At 39.6% G+C, this 21517-nt stretch overlaps 1 protein-coding gene across 9 annotated transcripts in view; it reads right to left on the bottom strand.

Annotated features, from left to right (window-relative positions):
• The window catches only part of WNK1 (WNK lysine deficient protein kinase 1), a 98061-nt gene that overhangs the window by 64841 nt on the left and 11703 nt on the right, over positions 1-21517 (bottom strand). For all 9 annotated transcript variants that reach the window (XM_084206947.1, XM_084206949.1, XM_084206948.1 and 6 more), the window contains exon 2: positions 1192-1364. In XM_084206947.1, coding sequence (XP_084063073.1) covers positions 1192-1364 — 173 coding nt within the window. The remainder of the gene's footprint in view (positions 1-1191; positions 1365-21517) is intronic.

Raw genomic sequence — 21517 nt, 5'->3', positions numbered from 1 at the left:
CTACACATTTAGCAGAAAATTAGGTAAACTTTATTTAAAGGTATCAGTACAGAGGTGCAAAACCATTAACTTATTACTTGTCTGAAAACAGCATATTAAGCAGCAGATCTATTATTCTACCTGAAATATCTTAACCTGAGAAATGTCTCCACTAAACACACACCTAAAGAATGCTGTCGTATCCTTAGCCATCCAGTACTATTTCAAGAGACAAAAACTACCCTGTAACTGCAGCCCAGACTCCCAGAGAGATATTTTTCTTCTTAAGAATGCCCATTTGTAGCTATCAATAAGCACAGTAAAAAACACAAGACATTCACAGGCTATTTCAGCCAAAGGCAAACTGTTTCCAGCTCCTGCAGCCTGCTTACACATGTAGGGTGCGAATGCCTCTCCAAGAGCGAAATGGGCACTGAACAAAGTGAGGGATGCAGAGCCCTTTATTGCAGAGCTGGCAGCTTCACTCCCAGCAGAGGGACGGTGGCTGGAGCTCAGGACACACTCCCAGAGAGGAGCAGAGCCCCTTTATTACAGAGCTGGCAGCTTCACTCCCAGCAGAGGGACGTGGCTGGAGCTCGGGACACGCTCCCGGTCGGGGCGGAGAGCAGAGCCGCTAGAGGCCCTCGCAGCAGCTGCAGCTCCAGCGTTCTCCTAACTTGGCCTTCAGCACACCACGAGGTGCACTTGGCTGCCCCAGAGGTCCAAGTTGCAGGATTTTTATCCGAAGCTTCAGCAAGTTTCAGATAAACCAATAGGTGGTGAATTTTTTTCTTTTTTCATGTTATTTGTATTGTGGTAGCACCCAAAACCTCCCAAAAGAGGTGACTTAATTTGAGCTTTGAACTTTACGAACTAGCTCATCCTTAATGGAAAGCAGCTGGAGAAAAAAGCCAAAGAAATTCTGAGAAGTGAAAACTAAGTATTGCCTTCTTGAGCTCTTAAAATCCAGAAGTCTTGTGCACATACTTACTGGGACATCACACATAAGAACTGACAAGCTTGCTAACTTAAAAGACGTTCTACCATGCCCTGCAATGCTAGTAACGCTCCTCTTCAACAAGAATGTTCCTACAGTAGGTTATCCCTCAGCAGAAGGGCTCTGTTCTCATCTACTCTAAATTTCACCTACTTCTAACGCTCTAAGTTTTGTGCTAATGAAACAAACGCTGTGACTTGTCTGAATTTACTTACGTTTTTAATGTTCCAGACGTCATGAGCTCGGTCACAAGAACAATACACTTTTTTCCTTTGACTGTAGACTCCCAGGAATCATAGAACCTGACAATATTGGGATGCTGAAGCCCTTTCAGCATCCCAGCTTCCTCTTTAAATCTTTGTCGCTCTGACTTGGACAGCTTCCGATCCTAATGAAAAAGAAAAGGTGCATCAGAAAGTTTTGCTTTATTTTCTTATTGAGAGGCAGCAACTTGAAAACAGTTAGGTACACACAAGAATCACGTGTCTTAAATGTCATTTGGTTTGCAATTACCTTTAAATAGCCTGTTTTGAACACACTCTATTACAGACTTTTTATAATATGTTGCTCTTTATAATTCTATTGCTCTCAGGGTTAAGAACTGCATGTCTGTAGTTTAACTCCTCTTTCTGTTTTCTCCTGCCTTACTACTCTTAATAAATTTAGCTGTTGCCTGATTTGGGGTGGAAAGGGGATACAATGTCTTGAACACTTCAGTGTCTGAGAATGAAATCAGATCATTTAAAGCATGTCCCTCTCATGTTGTACACTACAATAACCTTTCATTATTCCTAGATGTCTATCCAGACCACTGGTTAACACATGGAACTGGCCACCCATAGAAGGGGTTAAGCATCAAACCTCTGTTACCATACAGTATGTTCCTGTAGCTGTAGACCATCAAGTGAATGAATTGGATTTTCTTTGATTAAATGCAGAACCTCATGATTGAGCAAGTTTCCTGAAATCTCATGTCAACAAAACCAAAAAGTTACTCTAGTAAGTCCCAGTAGAGACAGAAAGCAATCTTTTGGCCAGAGGCAGAACACAAAACAGCATTCCTGGACTGTTGTGTTGCAGCTGGCTGTCAGCTATCACCAAGACTTGGAGCAGCTATTACCTGAACGAGCAGCACGTCTCAAAGAGAAGATGTCTCCTTGTGCTGTGCAGTGTTCTCTGTTTGCCAAGGCATGACCAATGCACTGCTCACACCAGTCAGAATGACTGACTGGCAAACACTGGGTCCATATGCAGTTTGCATTAAAAAACAAAATATTTCAGGATATACTTATAGCCAAGAATTTCAGAAGCATTGTTTCTAACAGTTATTTAGCAATAACTGAAGACCTATTTGTCAGATTTGAGTAATAATTATAAGTCACTTGGTCTCACATTGTCTTTTCCATTAAAAGGAGGCAGCAAAAACACACAGGATTTACTTATACTCCCGTTGTGCTCCAGACAGTAATTCCTCTTCCTTTGTTTACAGGTCATGTGTTTTCTCAATATAATTCAGCCATGTAATATCTAAACCATCCTACATTCACTAAGACCATCAACATTTTCTAAAAGGTTCACAGAGTATGTTCAGGCATGGACAAACTTCTTTTTCAGATGAAGCTCAAATTTTCAGAAGTATACAGTTTCCCCGGGTAAAAGTCTGAAAACAGGTTGAAAATCACCTCAGGGATCAGTTTCCTATTGGTGTCTAGAATGTCACTCACCTTTACAATTCTTAGGAAAATGCAAAATCCTTATGTATGACTAATTTAATCTACAGACATCAAAAATCATTAAATCCTTGAACTACTTCACTGTGCAGAAATCAGCATTACCACCTCTTCCCATTCTTTCATAAGCGTATTTGCACAAGTTTTGGTACAACATTTGAAGAAACACTCCAACAATTGAGCATTCATGTCTGTTTAGGTGTTGCAGGAGTTTTTATATGTAATAAGTATTCTCATTTGAGCTGTCTTACCCCTCGAATAGCCTTCTTTTCAGTATAATGAACAAAGCAGCACAAGTTCTGTTTCAAACCTCGATCTAAACTGCTGCAAACTGCTGAGACAGAAAAGCAGAGAGCTGCAAGAGGTACAGCTGACCATACACACATGCACCAGTGCTTCAAACACAATACAATCACCAAATCCTCCTTCTTACAGGAAAATAAAGCAGTATTCTCAGCCTCTGCTCTTGACCCTCATAATTCACTTTTTAAGCCACTGTACTTTGCTGTAAATTCAGCTACTATATATGATCATTCTACAAAAAAGGCTGCAATAATTACTTTTCTATCACTTTTAAATAGTCAATATATGAAAACCTGCAATCATTTTTATCCAAACCCAAGATTTTCGATACACATTTGGATTACATTTCCTTTATTGTGTGCATACTAACAAATTATCTACCACAAACACTGTTAACCAGTTTTAGACCTACACTTAATATCAAGTCAAGTGTATTTCATTTCAGCCCCATTTTAACCCATGTAACCCAATCTCCCTTAAAGGCTTTATTCAGTTTTCCCTGCCCCTGTACTACTATCCCCAAATAGAAACTAACAAGTGCTAATCACTCTTATCAATTAACAGACTCCTAAGAGGCACTCACTCACATTTGGACTCATTTCTCTCTCTGGTCACATCCATGGCAGCATCATGCTCCTGCAAACACAGCTGTGACGTTCAGCACAGACACTCAACACTTCAGTGCTGGCATTAAAAACCTACCAAGACCATGCAATAGTCTAAGTAAAACAACACTGCTTTCAAAGTCACAGTGCCCCAGTGATCTGGGACAAGTCTGGACAAAGCACAGGCCAAAAACTTTCACCCAGGAACACAGCTATGTTTTTGCAACCAAGGAAACCCTGCACCCTTCAGTACATAACTGCAGCAGCAAAAGGGAACATTAAACAGAGCTGGAAGAAAAAGACAGAGAGGCCACTTGTTTCCTAAGCCCAGCAGTGCATACTACCTTTTACTACCCTCATTTCCTTGGACACACAACCCACACCCTCATCTGTAACAGGTTTTTATATTCTTCTCCTAAAGGAACACTAATGCTAGGTTACAGAACACTGCCAATATACTTTAAAAGAACCCACAACCCTAACATTTGGGAAAATACTGAGTCTCCTGCACAATTATACCAACGAAGTCTGTATACACAATGACTGGTTTTAGCTGTACAAATTACATTCTAATGCAACTTGCAAACAGTTGGCCTGCAGGCCAATTTACAATGACAAGTCCATTTTCAGAACCTAAGTAATTAAAAATATTAGACAGCAAGATCTCCCAGGCTGCATAGACACAGACTAAAACAGTCTATCCCAAATGCATGTTGGCATCCTTTAGGCCATTAGTATGGGCAAAAGTGACAACTTCACCTCATGCCTATTCTTGTACAAAAAAATGCAACTTAAGCAGCTGCAGCTACTAAAATATTGAAATAAGCAAATAAAATAGAGCAATGTATGTCATTTGGGAGACTGAGATGTTACCAGCCATGTTAGGTATAAATAGTTCAGGAAAAGCAGGGGAATGAGAGTATCTTGGCATCACATGGAATCCAGGAAGTAGCTGTATAGCATAGCTGTGGCCGAGAGAAAGAAGCCATCATCACTTAGAATTTAAAAGAGTGTTTTGCACTCTCTTTTGGGAAGGGATCGGTTTCTACCATCCTTAGTTATAACTGCATACTCCTCAAGACTCAAGCCCAGATGAGTCTTCCCAACAGGGCAGCTACTGGGGGCCATTCTCAGAATCCATCGTGGCCTCTGAGCAGGAGTGTGCAGAATTGCAGGACCCTCAGCTGTATCTCCACTTCTAAAGATGTAATGAAATCTGCAGCCTATCACTCAAAATATGCCCTCCTTTTGTCTAAATTATTATAAGTGTGAATCAGACAAGCAGATTTATCCCCTGCAGCCTTTTTCCTATAATTCATGGTCTAAATACGTACATAGATGGATCATTTCCACACGTATTTGTTGTTTTCATTTGAAAGCAGAAACAGGTTTCACAGATTAACATTCCAGTTTCACCAAGTACAAGATCAGTTAGACAATTTTAATGTTTTTGTTAATTTTTAATTTTTTCTTAAATCAAACAGCCAAAAACTAAACAAAGTAGAAATACTCACAAGTACTTTTCCATAAGCCTAGGAAACCTAATTTTATAAAGAAGCCAGCACTTTAAAAACAGCTAGTAATATACAGCTTGATATCCTATCCTTCAAAGACCAAATCATTTTGGAATTCCCACTAATAAAATTTAAAAATGGAGACATACTCTCTCCTTTCTTGGTCTTTTTTTACCATAAGCAAAGGCAGATAAGACAAAGTCCTAAATCTAGAAGTTAGCAAATCACATTCTTGTAGTAGCTCAGCTGGCACATGCTGAGCAGATATAGCCCAAATATTTTTAAAAATATACAAAGCTGTCAAACTATAGGAGAGCTTGCTTTCTAAAATGGATTTAACTACCTTATAAAATAGACAGCATTGTTCTTCCTAAACTGATAGCTTCCCTGGAGGACCTAAGTGTCACATCCCAATCACTGGGCTGCCCTTTGAACAAACTGAAACAGATGCATCAAGCCTACTCTGTTCATTTCATTCATTCCTTTCCACCTACATTAAATTGTTTTGACAAGCCAGGACACACAGCAAGGCGTCCCAGCACGTGATTCGTGGTTCTGCAGTGCCGGGGCCTGAAAGGAGATGAGCAGCCAGTGAAACAATTGTTCAGTTCAGAGAATTCAATAAGCTTTTTCTTGGCTGTTTCCACTTATCCAGGTCCTTCCCATCAGATCTGTTTTGGTCAGGAAAGAGCTATCAGAGGTGTTTACATTTTCAATGTAGAACAGGGATCTTGGGCATTCATGATAAGCCAGGTACAGGTTTACTCTTTCACTAATTTCCTTAATGTACAGCACCATGAATTACATGCAGTATTGTTACCACCCTCTTTCTACCCCTGTACCTACATGCCTTTTATAAATAGAAAACAAACCAACCTAAAACAACTCCCCTCACCCCCTAAGATTAGCTATTGTACCAAGCCACAACAAACAAAGCTCATAAGCAAAAACTGCCTATAGTCCTCTGGTGATTTTCTTCAACCAAGACTTACTATCTACTCAGCATCCTTAATAAGGAAAAAAAAAATACATTTCTGGCACCTAAATTAATCTTACATTTCAACTTGGAGATTCACACAGTCACTGAGCCTATGGAGTAATTTCCCATGTCTTTTCCTTTCTATCTGTCCACAGTCCTTCTGAGTTCTGTCCTGTTCACATCAGGACAAGAAATCCCACATCTGCAGACCCCATCCCAGTGCCCAGGGGGGTCACAGGGCCCAGTCCAGACAGCAGAGGCAGCCAGGAGCCTCCTCATCAAGGCACTGCACTCTGCTCACATCACTTGAGCCTCTTCAGGCAGCCCAAGCTCAAGCAAGACTCCCACTATTTTTACTGACTGACACCAAAAGGCCTGAGCTGAAGTCTGGGACAATTCAGCTGGCATTAAACAGACACAGTTTGCATTGGTGGCACAGTGCACCTCACCCTCAAACACATACTACAGGATACCAAGCAAGTGGCCACCAAGAGAAATACTCTACATGAAAGGAACCACACCTGCCAACTCCTGCTATACATCCTCCAAGGTGATTTTCACTTCCTTAACATCAAGCACAATTTACATCACTGAAGTGCTGGGGAACCTTCATGCACAACAGAATAAACCAGACTCAGAAAACTTCCCATGATCTCCATCTACAAATAAGCAGACGCATAAGCAGTATAGGTCAACTTTAAACTGTTTGGGTTTTGGTTTTTAAAAAAAATACACCAAAAATTTAGTGGATGAGCTGCTACACAATTTAGAGCTCTTCCATCTTCCACAATATTAGGAAGATAAGCTGTAAAGAGGAAACAGAGAAATACTGGACACTCCATGTACTAAAGACAGGTTTTACTAGCTTTCTGTATATCATACCACTAGATCCAGAAATCATACACAGCTATAGTGCAGGGGTTAGTGGGTTGTTTTGGGGAGGGTTAACTAGACTACAGCTACAGTATGTAGTTTTCATCCAGACATGCAGTAGAAAAATTAGCAGCAATGAACTGTCTTCAAGTGATGTGATCTGTAAATGTACAGCCATGAGAGACTTCAAAGTGCTGTTGAATTATAGATAGACTGAATCACAAGCAAGGTGAATTATCCATCTCTGCTGAGGTTACACTGAGCAGCATTTTTTCAGGCATTCAAATGTCTGAAAATCTGAGTGACGACACTACAGCTCCCAGCCTATTATTTGGAGGAAGAAGTAGCATACAAAAACGGACAAATGTTCTTCTGTGTGCATTTCTGCAGCATATGAGAAAGGCTTTGCAAGCCTTTAAGCAAGGTTAATGAGGGGTCATCAGAGGAGAAGCTAGCAAGACTGTGTTCTGATATTCAGCACTGTTAATGGAACTGAGGCTTTGTGGGCTGCAGTGTTCTCATCCTGAAAAAATCTAACAGTTAAGAGGAAAAAAGAGCACAGTAACCATTGAGCTAGATTAACAAAATATCAACAAAGAGTCCACTGAGCTTAAAAATCACCCAGCATTACACAGTTGGTGCCTAGAAATGGAAGTCCCAGCGCACAAGCACTGCATCTACTTTTCTGCATCAACACATAAACCACTTATACTTTCCAGCATTAAAGACTAGGTAGAGAGATAAAAGGGACGAGAAAGAGACTGTTCAAAATGCATCCCTGCACAGCAACAGACAAAATAATTGATCAAAGATCTGCACAGATCCTTCTATCACTCTACTGTCTACAAACCACTAAACACAAAAAACTGATTAAACAGAGCTGAACAGCTGCTGTTCCAAAAGTACATATCCAGGCTAAAAAACACCCCAGCCACTCCTCATAAGGCTTGTGCTCTGGACCCATTGCCAGCTTTGCTGCTCTTCATTTGACATGCTCCAGCACCTCACTGCTCTTCTCTTAGTGAGAGGCACAGAACCTTCCAGCCACTTGCCTGCTCACCTTAGTTTAAAGATAGAAGACAAAGCTCCTGACAGGTAGCAAAACGCTCTGCAAGGCCAAGTTAATGCTTATTGAAAGAATGATTTCACCTTGCTCCTTGGCAAGTCCCCACAAGAATCAATTTTATATAAGCTACAATCTTCATGGAGCATGCAAATAACCTGAAAAAGGTAACACTGAAATATAAAATACATATCTAGCACAACAGAAAAGAATAGACTTGAAACAGTTACACATTTTAAGGTTCCTGATTAAAGGTAAGTATTTGCTGTAGGTGTCCTCTTACACAAGGTATTAAAAATTCTTTAAGTTCCAGGAAAGTACACAAGTAGTCAACCTAAGTGAAACACTGAGGGATTACTCCCACTGCTTGTCAGTTTCCTGGCGAAAAGCATCTGCCTTCTAAATTTTTCACCACTGGTTATGTGAAAGGCAAAGGAAAACGGGTAATTGATTTGATAATTCTCTTCTGTGTTTTAATTTCAGGATTTCAATGCACTACAATAGTAACTAAATAGAAAATTCATTGGAAGATGAAGCTAATTTGTTACAAACACAAAAAATACAAGTGCTTCTTGTCCTTTCCTTTAGAATTGTTGCAGTTAAATGATACAGCAAATGTACACAACCTTACTTAAGCTGCTCAAATGTTATAAATTAAGAAACAAATTATACATAACCTGACAGATAACTGATGATAGGAGGAGGGAAAGGAGGGAAATGAAACTCTAAATGATCAAACAAAATGAGGACAGAAATCTTCATCAGTCACCATTTAGTCTGAGTAAGTCAATTATACACATCCTGAAGGAACTTGTACTTCATCTTTGTCTCAACACTGAAGGGGAAATATCTGCAAACTACAGCCCACATATGTGACCAAAAGATTCCAGCACCACTCCCCATTTTATCCTGTGATTGTCTCAGTTTTGATGAAGCTGTGACTCACCACCACAGGCCAAGGGGGCAGAACACCAAGAATTCTGTTCCTCTGTGCTCACTTTCCTGCTTTTACATTTGCAGTAGCCCCTGTGCCACCAGTAGCAGTAGCAGCATCTAAGACACCTGGTGGCAGTAATGTCATGGACTTTTAACCTACACTTGAAGAGACATCCTCAGCAAGAGTCTCCTGGGAACAGAAAAGGTATCAGAACTGATGTCTCTGCCTGCTTGCACCAAGTTCTGGCATCGTTGCAAATACAATCTCCATAACAAACACAACAGCAGAAAAACACTAACAGTAGATGAGAATGTTTCTTCTTTGTATAAGGTCACCAGAGTCTTCCAAGTACACTTCCCAATAACAAAGTTTATCTTTTGTTACAGTAGCAGTGTGGGAATTTTTATTTTCAGCAATGCCAAAGGTGACCAGACTGCTGGGATATTGCACTTGGACACCATTTGCAAGATTAGATGGAAGGCTCATAGCCAGTGCTCACCAGAAACAGAGAGGTGCAAACACACAGCTTCCAAAAAATTCAGCCAGTGTAGATCTTGAGGTTACGGCTACAATTTTAAGAAGCATTCCTAATTTGTACAAATGAAGTCTCTATTGGATGCTTGCTTCCAGAGCTGTGTTATGTGTGAATATACACATTAATACACATCTGCACTGCTCCTCTCCCCAGTCTCTCACATCAGCAGCATCATTCTTAGGCAAAGCAAGTTGGCTGAACTCAAATCTGAGCCAAGTACCCCTTGCAAAGAAAACAATGCCTGAGCTGTACATCATCTAATCAGAGTACATTAAATACCATACTCATACTTTACCAAATCAATTACATTTTTTTTCTTTGCTCTCCATAAAATCAGAAAGCAAAAAAATTTAAACAGTAGATATGAAACCTAAAGCTTAGACATGACCTCCTCTGGAATGTTCCAGGTCCTCAAGAATCCGGACTAAGAATGGCAAGCAACTGTTTAGGCTTCAGTCATTTCTATTCTAGGGTTGCTCTAGGCAGCATTTGTGTTTCCTTACGCAGAAGCCTTGAGAGGAAAAAAAAAAAAGATGGCTAAAAGATTTATTCAATTTATCCATTCTGAGAGGCTGAAAATTAAGGGACAGTAATCAAAATGCTGGGCTATACAAAAATAATCAGTAAAAGAACAGAGAGCTCATCTATTTATTTTCACTTTTAAATTGTTATTTGATCCATGGAAGATAAATGGATAAGTTTGCTTTCTGATAGCAGTTCTCAACAAGGCTTATGTTTATTACATACAGCTTATTAGAGAATTGAAGTGTTGGCTGAACTGAATCCTTGATGAGCTATTAACCAGCTGGACCATCATCTCACTTGGCTCAGATGCCTCATTAAAAGTTTCAAAGTGTGTGTCTGTTCACATTTTGCACTGAACTGATGGTTTTATCAGTGAGAAGTAAGGTACATCCAATCACCTCAGTTTTATTTTACTACAAAAACCCAGTTCTCCACTCAGAGGTGACAATCCTTCAGGAAAAAAAGCCTTCTCCACAGTTCATTCTGATGACCTCACAGATTTATTAATTCAATGAATTAGAAGCGCAATTGTAGTTTTTTGTTTCATGCATTTCTGTATGGCTCAGAGCAGATGCATGTCTAGAACATTAGGGTAAACCCTTAACAGCTTCAATTTAGAAAATCAAACACATATTGCAATTCTTCATCTCATATTCTTCACAAAGCTAATGGCAAACAGGAAAAGGTAGCTATAGCTACTTTTCAGCATGCTGGAAAGTTGCATCAATATGCTGGCTGGAAAACACACAGGAGTCTCAGATGAGTGCAAGGATTCACTAATGATGAGCACAGTAAGGGTTGAGAAGAGCTAGGAATGTTCTTGTGCCTCTGAGCAGCTCCCTTGCAAAAGTCTCAGCATAAAGCCTAGAGACAAGTATCAGATCAGTCTTCCTTGCCCCCAACACTCCTCCAGTTGTAAAACAAACTCACATCAGCCTACAGTACACATTGGCTTTAACACTGTGTTTGCAGTCTGGTTACCTTACAAGTTACTCTTCCCAGCTTCCCTCCTTTTCCTGCAAACACATCCAAAAAAAGTACTTCATTTAATTTACAAAACTGTGGATTACTATCAGTTATGACAGGATGACATATGAAGTGTAGGCCAAGTACTGGCAGCCAAGAGAAAATCCTTACAACAATCACTAGAGAACTCCATGCCAGACGTCTCTCATTCAGAGACAGAGCTCTCATTCAGAGATCCTTCAGGGATCCATGAAAAAACCACAAATAATTGCCAGGTGTTCTGCGTTTTTTTGCAAAACAAAAGGAATCAAAAAGGGATCTCCTGTAGGGAAAGACTAAAGAGATCCAGAAACAATGAGTTTTAAGGGGTGACCAAAATTTGTGTTCTAGATGAGAACTCAGAAACACCTTCCATAAATACCACTATTAGTACTAGCATTTCACAAACATGAAAGTCCTAAAACACACTGGAGAAGCACTTTCAAAATTTTTTAAGCATAGCTGGTCTAAGTTTCCTGTGATCTACAGAATGCCCATCTTCACCTCAGGGTTCTCATAAAGAGAAGCATTAATAATTCTTCCATGCTTACCCAAAAGATTGACTTATGAAATCAGTTTCTTGCATCACTGGGATGCTTACTACAGACTTCCACAATAATACCATATACATCAGAGACACTCCACCAGGGCTGCATCTAAAAAGTTACTCATAAAGGGACAAATATTTCAGACATTACCAAATGAACCACTTAATTTACTAATATGTAAATTTAAAATATGCATATTATCTTTCACAGAACAAGGAATTTGAGTAGAGTTGAATCAGGAGAGAGACAACACTCAAATTTTTAACAGTGAACAGAAAACTGGCATGATGAAGCATACTCTCCATCCAGAAGGTTAACTTGCTTTGCAATTCAATCCTGAATCATTTTAAAACACATTAAAATATAAGAGAAAACAAGGTGTAATCGAAATGCAGTTGAAGGGAACACTCAGCTCCTATTATCTAATGAAATACAGGATACAATACATGAAAACAGCCAGGGTTTTGCTGTATTCTAAATCAAAGTGACAACATGCACAGCTTGGACACAGAAGTACTATTTTTACAGAGGATGAAAGGGGAAAAAAACCAAATCCACACAAACACTTGAAGTGTTGGACTGACCTGCAAGAAAAGCCATTGACAACTAAAATTCAGCGCTGTCAAACAGGTGAGATCAAAGCATCAAGAGAGTAACCTTGAAAGGGAGACCAAACACACAGCTAGAAAAAAGCACTAGATAAAGTTTAAGATGAACTAGATGAAGTTTAAGACTTCTATTCCCTTTGAATTTAGGAACTACATACACAGTATTCCCACTGGCAAGGCTATCCTGTATTAATCCAAGCATTTTTTCCAATGAATACTACTGGGAATATCCCACACTGCCAGAAGACCAACCATGACCTAGAAGGCCTCAGATACTCAACACGTTATCTATGAATCAGCTATTCAAAATGCTACAGCTTATCCAAAAAGTCTGTTTCTCATTACATTGTGCTTTAGTCACATACTGTCTGTCCTTGGTCTGGTGCCACTTCATTTCAATTGTTTGAACAGGAACACTGGAAGGAATTTCTTGAAGACAAACTGTAATGCCTGTGCATGCCATGGTTCAAGGGGCCTGCCTTAAATGGGTCATCACAACCTGTAAACAGGCTTCTTTGTTTTCAATTTACCTCCTACTTTGTCCTACTGAAGAATTCTACACGCAGTTCAAAATTCAGTTTAATTGTGAACTAAAGTGCTTTACCCAAAAAACCGCCAAAAAACATTTAAAATTTTCCACTAATGTATCCATACAGTGAAATATCTAATATTCTGTACATCATATACAAAAACTACCAACTAGTGATCATGCTTAACATTGAACAAGTTCCCCTAGCCAAAAAGGTATGTGAAAACATTTTTAGCAAAATGGCTCTGTCTGAGACACACTCAATGTGTTCAGCCAGTATGCACACACAAAAAGACATGGAAGCTGGAATTCAAAGAAAAGCAGTTTGTGAGAAAAGCTGCTCTGGTACCGCATCCCTTCTTTCACTGGCAACAACTACACTTCTGTGGGGATAAGAGTCGGTTAAGTGGATTTAATATATTCCGTATTTCTGTTTAATTTAAATTCCTTGCCCTGCCACACAACCCCAAACAACATCCCAGTAAAACCATTTTAATTAAGCTAAAGACAGTATCATAAAGATAATAGACACTTGGATCTGGTTTTAGCCTGAAATCCACTAAATAGTACTTTAACAAGTACACAGGCCTGCTCTTGCTAGAAGGAGTCAGCCCCCAGTCTGGAGATAACAAAGGCCACACAAGCCCCCTTTTTCACAGGCAGAGACAGGACACAGATCTCTGAGCAGATGTCTAACAGAGCAGCCACATTCATTTTCAGAATAAGAGCTTCCTGTCCAACTACCAGCAAACAGGATGTGAATAGAGGCATGACAAGTCCACATAAGCAGCAGACTGGAAGCACCTGAGAAGTAATTCTTTTGCAGTTCTCTTACTACTCCAGCATTTTCTTCAATTAACTCAATCCTAGTGCCAAAACAAATGTTCCCCAAAAAATTCTAATGCTTGAATGCTTATTATTAGAGACATTGATGAAAACCTCACCAATTCCTTTTAAAGACTATCAGGTAGCTTTGTAATTGTTTCCTCCTGAAGACCCTATCAATATAAAATGATTTTTCCACAAAATGGCTGTGATCCAAACACAGATCTCAGTACTTTGGAGGGACAGCTGTGTGAAAATCTCTTGAGAGCTCAGTTCTAAAACCTCTTCTCACAGGGGCTTGAAAGGTGGAAGTGTCATCAAGTAGTTTTCAAATCCTCAAAGCTTAAGAATATTTCTAAGATAATGTTCTTGCTATTACCACAGGGAATTGGGTTTATATCTTGTTTCTTAGTCTGGGCCCCTGAAACTGAATTATTTCAAAGGAAACAGAGGGAAGACAAGGACTTTTTAATCCTTGTTTGCTAATTGTTTAGCAAAAGTGAGGGCCAAATGGAAGAACCTGTTGTTGCAGCACCTCAGAATTATTAGAAAGAGACTTCAGTAGCCAGCAAATAATATTACAGTACAGAGCAGCGAGTGTTAAAACTCAAAATTCATAATTAACAGCACCATCTTCAATAGAATTGTGAAAGAAGGACAAAACCAACAAGCAGGAGCTGGATAGATGAATCACAGTCTCAGAGCTACAGTCCTATCTTCAAAGCTGTTAGCAGGCTGAAAAATTTATGAACAGGCGTCTTCAGAATGAGTTGCAACATATCTGTCCATCAGAAGCAGACATTCCCCCTTGTGATTTCACTTTGCAAGTAATAAAATCCAGACTACACTGCAAAGAACTGCAGTTCCCCCCCTCGCCTGCTCTTGCCCTGAGCACTCTGGCTACAGAGGCTGAGAGGGTTTGATGCTATTTTAATCTCTCCTGTGCTTCCAACACACATTGGATCTCACAGATCTTTCTTGTAATTCTCTATTTCAAAGCACACACTCTCTCAGAGAGACCTGGTCCATACTCCAGGCACCTTTTGCTGAAGTTTCCCACAGCCATTTGGTTTGGCTCTGTCTGCAGAGCAAATTTATGCTCAATACAGACCAAACTGAGATAGCTTGAGCATATTCACCATCCTGAACTGCTGACTCAGTGCAAATGACTCCATTTCAGAATTAGTCACACATGTGAGTATGCGAGGTGGAAACTGAAATTTATGCCACTATGAACTCTTCTTATCTCAACGACTTCAGTATGCTTGTGCCTAAATAAGGATTTCACAAGAGATCTACTGGCAATCATCAGGCCTGTGGCAACAGGATGCTTTTCCATGACAGGCAGTGGAATGTGATGATATTGTAAGAACACAGTGAAATCTTAAGACCATAGAAGAGATTGTAGCTTCATATCAAAATTAGAGTTTATACCCAGAATCTCATTTTTTAAATTGAAGATAATATTCAGGCCAGCCAGGGGATAACTGCTTTTTGCTATTATGCCCTCCTGCCACTCCTTCCTTCCAGAGCACAATTTCAAGTTTTCACTTCCCAGGAAAGGCAAACAACATTAGACACAGCACAGACCAGGCTCTGAGCTAAATGAAAAGGAATTCCCATCCAACATTTAGACACTAAACACTAAAACAAAACTAAAGGCAGTCAAGCACTACTCTGATTATAGCTATTCAGATTGTTAATAGATTTTTTTGCAGTTGTTTCATTTATATACATTTCTTTGGACTTGATCTTCCCCTCCTTCTGTACAATCATAACTTCTAGCATAAAAAAAGGGAAAAAAAATAACACACCACAAACAGTTCTCTAACTCAGCCATCTGTGTAACAACACTGTTTGCTGGTAGCTGTTTTACTTAAACCCTGAACATCAAGAGTCCAGTTTGATGTGAAAAGTCCAGAAGGTATTTAAAAAAACAAACTATAAATATACAAACTCCTACATTTTAAAATGCATTAGACAAAAAATAATAAAAAAAGGATTTTTACCAAATTTGGTAAAAATCAAAGTTATATATTCCATTCTTTCTATACCATTTTTTCCCCTCAAAGCTCATGGGAAAGCAGACATTTTGATTAGGACATTTGCTTTTAAAATAATACAAAATTCATCTTTCAAGATCTGAATTGACTACAGCTAAAGGAATTTGAGCAGTGTATTTTTACAGATGCTTCCTTAAGACAAATTACAACATATTGGTACCAAAGCTGCTTCTCCATATCTGACTAGTGAGATTAACAGCTGCACAGTCTGCTGCTTGTACAAATAAAGAGGCTGCTGTTCCACAAAAGGCTTTCTGCTTGAAAACTTCAATTCCTATTTCTCCAGAGAAACTTACAACATGATGAAGCAAGCCATTTCTGAGGATATTAACATTTCCTAGCTTAAACAGTTGCAACACAAAGAAGTGAACTGAATCATATTGTACAGCTTTGTACCCTGCATTTCCCATCCTGAGGGGTTGACTGCCACATCCTGTACAAAAGGTAATTATATATTTGTGAAACAAAGCCAACACATTGAGTAAGTTCAACAAAGTGCTTCATACAGGATCATATATGGTGACACATTATTCACAAGCTAGAACATGGATCAAGTCTTCAGAGTTTAAAAAAAGTAGTTTCCAAGTAAGTCTAATCTAGAAAATGTCACTTCTTTCAAAGCTTTTTGATCTGAAAACTCTACTTGGAAGAACTTCCTCAGCATAGAGACAACACACCTGTCTCAACACTGCTTTTAGGTCCCTGATTCACAGCTCTCAAATATAAAAAGCTAAGGTGCCAGTGGATGCAATAAAGCAAGCATTTGTCTCTGAAGCACCTGTAACAGCTTGGCTGAAGCTTCTTAAACAATTACACTCAAGACAGACACTTGGAAATTTGCAGGCCAGGTAGTGAAGGCACACACCAGCTGGGCAACTGAGAATAGGCTCTTGTGACAGGACTCAATCTGAAGTGGCGCTGCCTAATGTATTAGTCCCACGTGTACCAATAAAGAATTTAAAAGCAGATGACCACTGTGTAAATATAGAGCATTAACAACACACTTCTTCCAAAGACAGCTTGTAAAATTACAGACTATTACAGAGCTAAACAGCAGAATGAACATGAAAGACAAATGCTAATTTTCATCATTTCAGAAGAAGTAAAGAGTATCAACTGACACATTATGCCAACTGATGGGTGGTAATGCAAAGAAGTTCAGTCATATGGAGCTTATCAATAATTTTAACCAACATTTTAGGCATCATCACCAAGTCTCAGACTGAACATTCAAATATTAAATTGTTGTAGCAGGATTTTTGACAGCAACACACAGAGGAGCTGCAAAAGTAAGCAAGGTGTCTCCTCATATCACTTCACCCAAGGAAGTCCCCAGAACAACTTCCTTTTGGCAGCTTCACCTCACTACATCCAATGCTTGGATCTCCAGTTACTCAGCATGAAAGCACACCCCTGTAATGCCTTTACTGAAAAGACCTAACAGCAGCTATTGCTTCACTTGCAGATCCTTTTCTGAGTGAACACAAAAAACTACTGATGCACTTAGTTTGCCTTTTCTAAAGCCCAACACTCCAAACACAGCATGTGAAGTTCTGTGCTTTGAACTACCCTTTGGGACCTCCAGAAGATGTTTTCTATCCAAAGCTCCACAGCTGCAATATCCAACCTGGATCCACAAGTGATCCAGAAAGGTAAGTTCACTGATTAGGAGAAGATGAGGAAACAGCAAGGTGGGAAACTTGACAACACATATCTCCTCAACCCTCAGAATCAAAGAGAACCACACAATGTCCACAACCTATAAGACATAACAGCCTAATGTTGTCCCAAATCATAGTAACTAGGGAAAGTGGCTGCAGTGCCTCTCTGCTGGGAAGCCTTCTTCTGTCCTTAAGTTTACTCTGCATCCCTTTTTTCAGGGAAACTGGCACAGCTGTCATGGAACAATCAGCTGGTTCCCTATAGTTAACTTACACAATATCATTAGTGCTAGTCAGACACTGAATTAGAAACAGAGTTACAAAGCAGATAAACCAAGATTCCTCATCCAATTAAACTTTTTTTTTCCATAGATGCTATAGCAGGAATAGCTAGGAGCACAGAAGTAAGCAAAACTCATGACAAGGATTGCAATAGGAAAAGGATAAAAAAACAAACAAAAGACCACCACCAAAGTGTGATTATTTGGAGTCTCCAAGTTATACCATCACCAGTCACAGTCCTATTGGATACCCTGGGCTAATGTGGGGCATGTGGCTGGATATGAGCAGTCTCTGTACTACCACCATTGAAGGAAGAACTAAAAATCTAACAATGCAACAGCCACAGATGCCTACAATAAAGTGGAACTAAACTGATAAAAAGGGAAATTAATTCAGCTCTGTTTCCCCAATAAGACAGTCAACCCCTCTTATCTTTGATGAATGTGTCCCAGGATGTGTCAAAGTGCACAGCACCACGACCCTTGATCTCTGCTTGACACAAGTCATCATTCAAGGCTCGAGATATTTTGCTATCCCAGTGTGTGTGACAGACTGTTCAAACCCCACAAAACACAGCCAGGCCAACTGCTTGCTGTACTTGCTGCTTTTGAGAACACACACTGATGACTCCCAGATTCTCACACTGTAAACCTGACATGAAACTACAAAATAACCACTTGCATGAGGTTCCAGATAAAAGACTTCCTAGCTTGCTGTCACCAAAGCAAGAGATCACATGCCAATCTACAGCTGAAAAAACACTTTATCAGAATATCAACTATCCCAGACAAGTTATTTAAGAGCGAGTCAGAGAACAGGGAGAACTGAAGCCCCTCATGATTTTGAGGAAAAAGCCCACACTTTTTCAAAAGTCCTTTCTGTTCCTGGAATCTAGGCCAATTGTATGGATTCAAACGCAAGAGGAGTTTTCCACTGAAGAAGGCATGCATTCCAAAGGCCACAAAGTCCACATTAAAAGACTCCAGCACAGCTTCAGCCTCCCTAACTCCCACCAGACTCCCCAAATCTGTAGAGCTGCAATCACTTGTTTTAGAGTGGGTACATGGGCTTCTATTGCAGAGGCACTGCATTAATGAATTCAAGCTGGAAACCATTTCTGAAACACAATGTACTGGGAAGCAAAAGTGAGATCTATGCAACAACTTAGCCAGACAGTGTTTTAGCATTTTCTTTTCTTTTTTTTTGTGGGTTGTTTCAAGGGGTTATTTCTTGAAGCCCTGCAGAGACTAGAAGTAGCAATGTGGTCAATTGCATTTATTGTTCTGTTGTCTAAAAGCACAGACATGAAAAAAGTCTTCGATATCCCTTTGAACAAGAAGGCTTTTCAGAGCAACAGGCACAATTCCTCTCAAGGTTTGAGAAACAGGTGGTTTCACTAAATCATGGTCAATTTCTCCGTTTGTTTATGGTTTTCAACAGTCTGTAGTTACTGCAAATTTTTGTTTCCTCTCTAATTCAGTTTCAGTCCTATGCAGTCTTCATTAGTCAAGAACTACAATCTTGCTTTACAATAGCTTTCTGCAGAGAAGCTATTTTAAGTTAATGACCATGCCCCTTCTCCCATTAAAGCGCTTTTTTCAGTCATGGACTTAGCACTCAACATTTTTTTTATGGCACTTTGTTTCACATTATGCTCAGCAGCCCATGGAACACATGACATTTTGTAACCAAATAGCCAATGGCCATTGGCAAACTTCCCCACCCCTCCCTTTCTCAATATTACTGGAACAAATAGCCTTATTTGCACAAAAACCCTCTGCAACCTGCAAAATCAAGTTAACCCCCTTAATAATCTGTGTCAAGTAGATTTATTACAACTTCCATTACACTCAATTCATTGCTAGCCAGAATCACAGAGGTACCTCAGCTTTTTTGCCTGAAATACGTATTGAAGCACAGACTGAGGATTATCAACAGGCCAAAAGACTGGGGGTGATATTCTGGATAAATGTTCTTACCTAGTAAAACTACAAAAGGAAAGGAGATCTAGAATTCAGAGCAATCCTTTAGATACTTTAGGAATGGCGTCAGTAGAACGCAGGATGACTGGATGAAACATTTTCATCAGCCTAGGAAGATATCTGTAATATTCTAGAAAAAAATTATAACTTCATCTGACAGAGGATTTTGCATTTAAATGGTTCACCTTCATTCTTTCTTCTTTAACTGGGCCTGGGACTATTTCTAATATTTTCATGGGACAGCTTTATTTCAAGTTAGAGTAATGCTCACAGCCTTCTAAACAAACAATTTGGTCACCAACTTGTGATGCCGGTGACTCCTGATAAACTCACAGCTGTTGGACTGAATATTTATACATGAAACAACTGATGTATTTCCATCTGGTCTTTATGACAAGAGGATGACTATATAAAATGGCAAACCACTACTGCTTCCAAACAAAACTTGGGGAAGAGGAAAGGGAAACTGCTGAGCTGGACTGCCCTTGACCCATGACAAACAGACAACTCAGCTGTCACTTATGGTTTGCTCATTTGAGTAGCTGCAGAAAGTATATCTGAAATGAGACACCCTATTCAGCTGAAGCTCAATCTAGTCCATGGATTTTTTTTCTCCCTTCCTGGAAAGAAATTTGGCTTGAGAAGGGGGAAGGGAGAAGGCAAGAGCATAAAGCAAATTCCCAAGAGAACAGTAAGCACATTTCCATGGATAAGATTGACTTACCAGCTGGAAAATCTAAGTTTGGATGAGGCAGTTCCAGGAGTCAAAGCTTAGATGCGGGTTTTAAACATGCTCATTCTTCTTTTACATAGGGGAGCTGAACACAGATAACAAAATCTGCTTCATTCCAGAGTGCAAGAGGGAGCAGGGGGAGAAAATAAAATCCTTGCTTTGCCACATATACTGGACCATAGGAGGATTCAGGAAGGCCAAGGTTAGAAAATAAAAGCAAAAAATGACATTGGCAATGACTGATACACTGTTTTGAGGCAGTGTTTTGTTGGAGGGGGTAGAAATGAGGATATTTCCTGAACAGGTAAAAAGCAAGAACAATTACCATTCCCACACAGGAACAAGAGAAACAAAAGATACCATTTCCCTGAATATTATTGCCAGAGAAGATAAGGACAGAAGTCAAAGGGAAAGTGGAAAATAGCTCTCTACATCATCAACCAACTCATTCTTTCCATTCTAAATTCCAATGCCAACTTCCTCAGATTTCATACCCCTCTTAAGTGACAAATTATACTTAAAACATGGCTACATTCACAGCCTGCTGCTTTGTAACTGCAGTCATCCACACCGACTTAGTTAACGCTTATCAGTTGCGTCATTACCTGGTAGTTATCAGCTCTTTATTTAACATCGCTGCACTCCTTCAAATTTTACGGTTACCCAAACCATGTGGTTTGTTGCAAAAAGTTATCAAGACCAGAAGTTGAGCAATACGCAGTTTTGGACATGCTACAACAGCACAATCACACATCACAAGCATACTTCAGAAATTTGGTATTATCTTATAAGCTGCCACATTAGAAGCCACAACTGGTTTCTGACAGAGGCCAAACCACTGCAAAACTTCAGCAAAGCAAAGCAAACCTTCAACTGAACAATTCAGAACAAAAACCAGCAATTTGCAGTAATAGCAAATAACAGAGCCTTCCACAAAAGAATTTAGGGAATTATTTTGCTGATGTTGAAAGTACAGCAAACTGCTTCAGCACAGCTGATCCTGGCTTATTCTCCTTTGGTTAGCTCAACCTAATCTAAAGCTACTTAAGTTTTCTTCACAAAACTGAACCATTTCTTTCCTTCACCATTTGACATAATCACTGTTTGCACTAGTGTTAGCTTTCCTGTATTCCAAATCAGTTTATCACCCATTTCCAACTCATAACCCAATAACTCATATGGTTTAGAATCTAAGGATGCCTTCTCCCAGAAGCCAACAAGTAACAGATTTTTACACTACA

The sequence above is a fragment of the Fringilla coelebs genome (genome assembly GCF_963513975.1).
Source record: "Fringilla coelebs genome assembly, chromosome: 5".
In the NCBI taxonomy this organism is placed as follows: Eukaryota; Metazoa; Chordata; class Aves; order Passeriformes; family Fringillidae; genus Fringilla; species Fringilla coelebs.
This window is presented reverse-complemented; position numbering and strand designations above follow the sequence as displayed.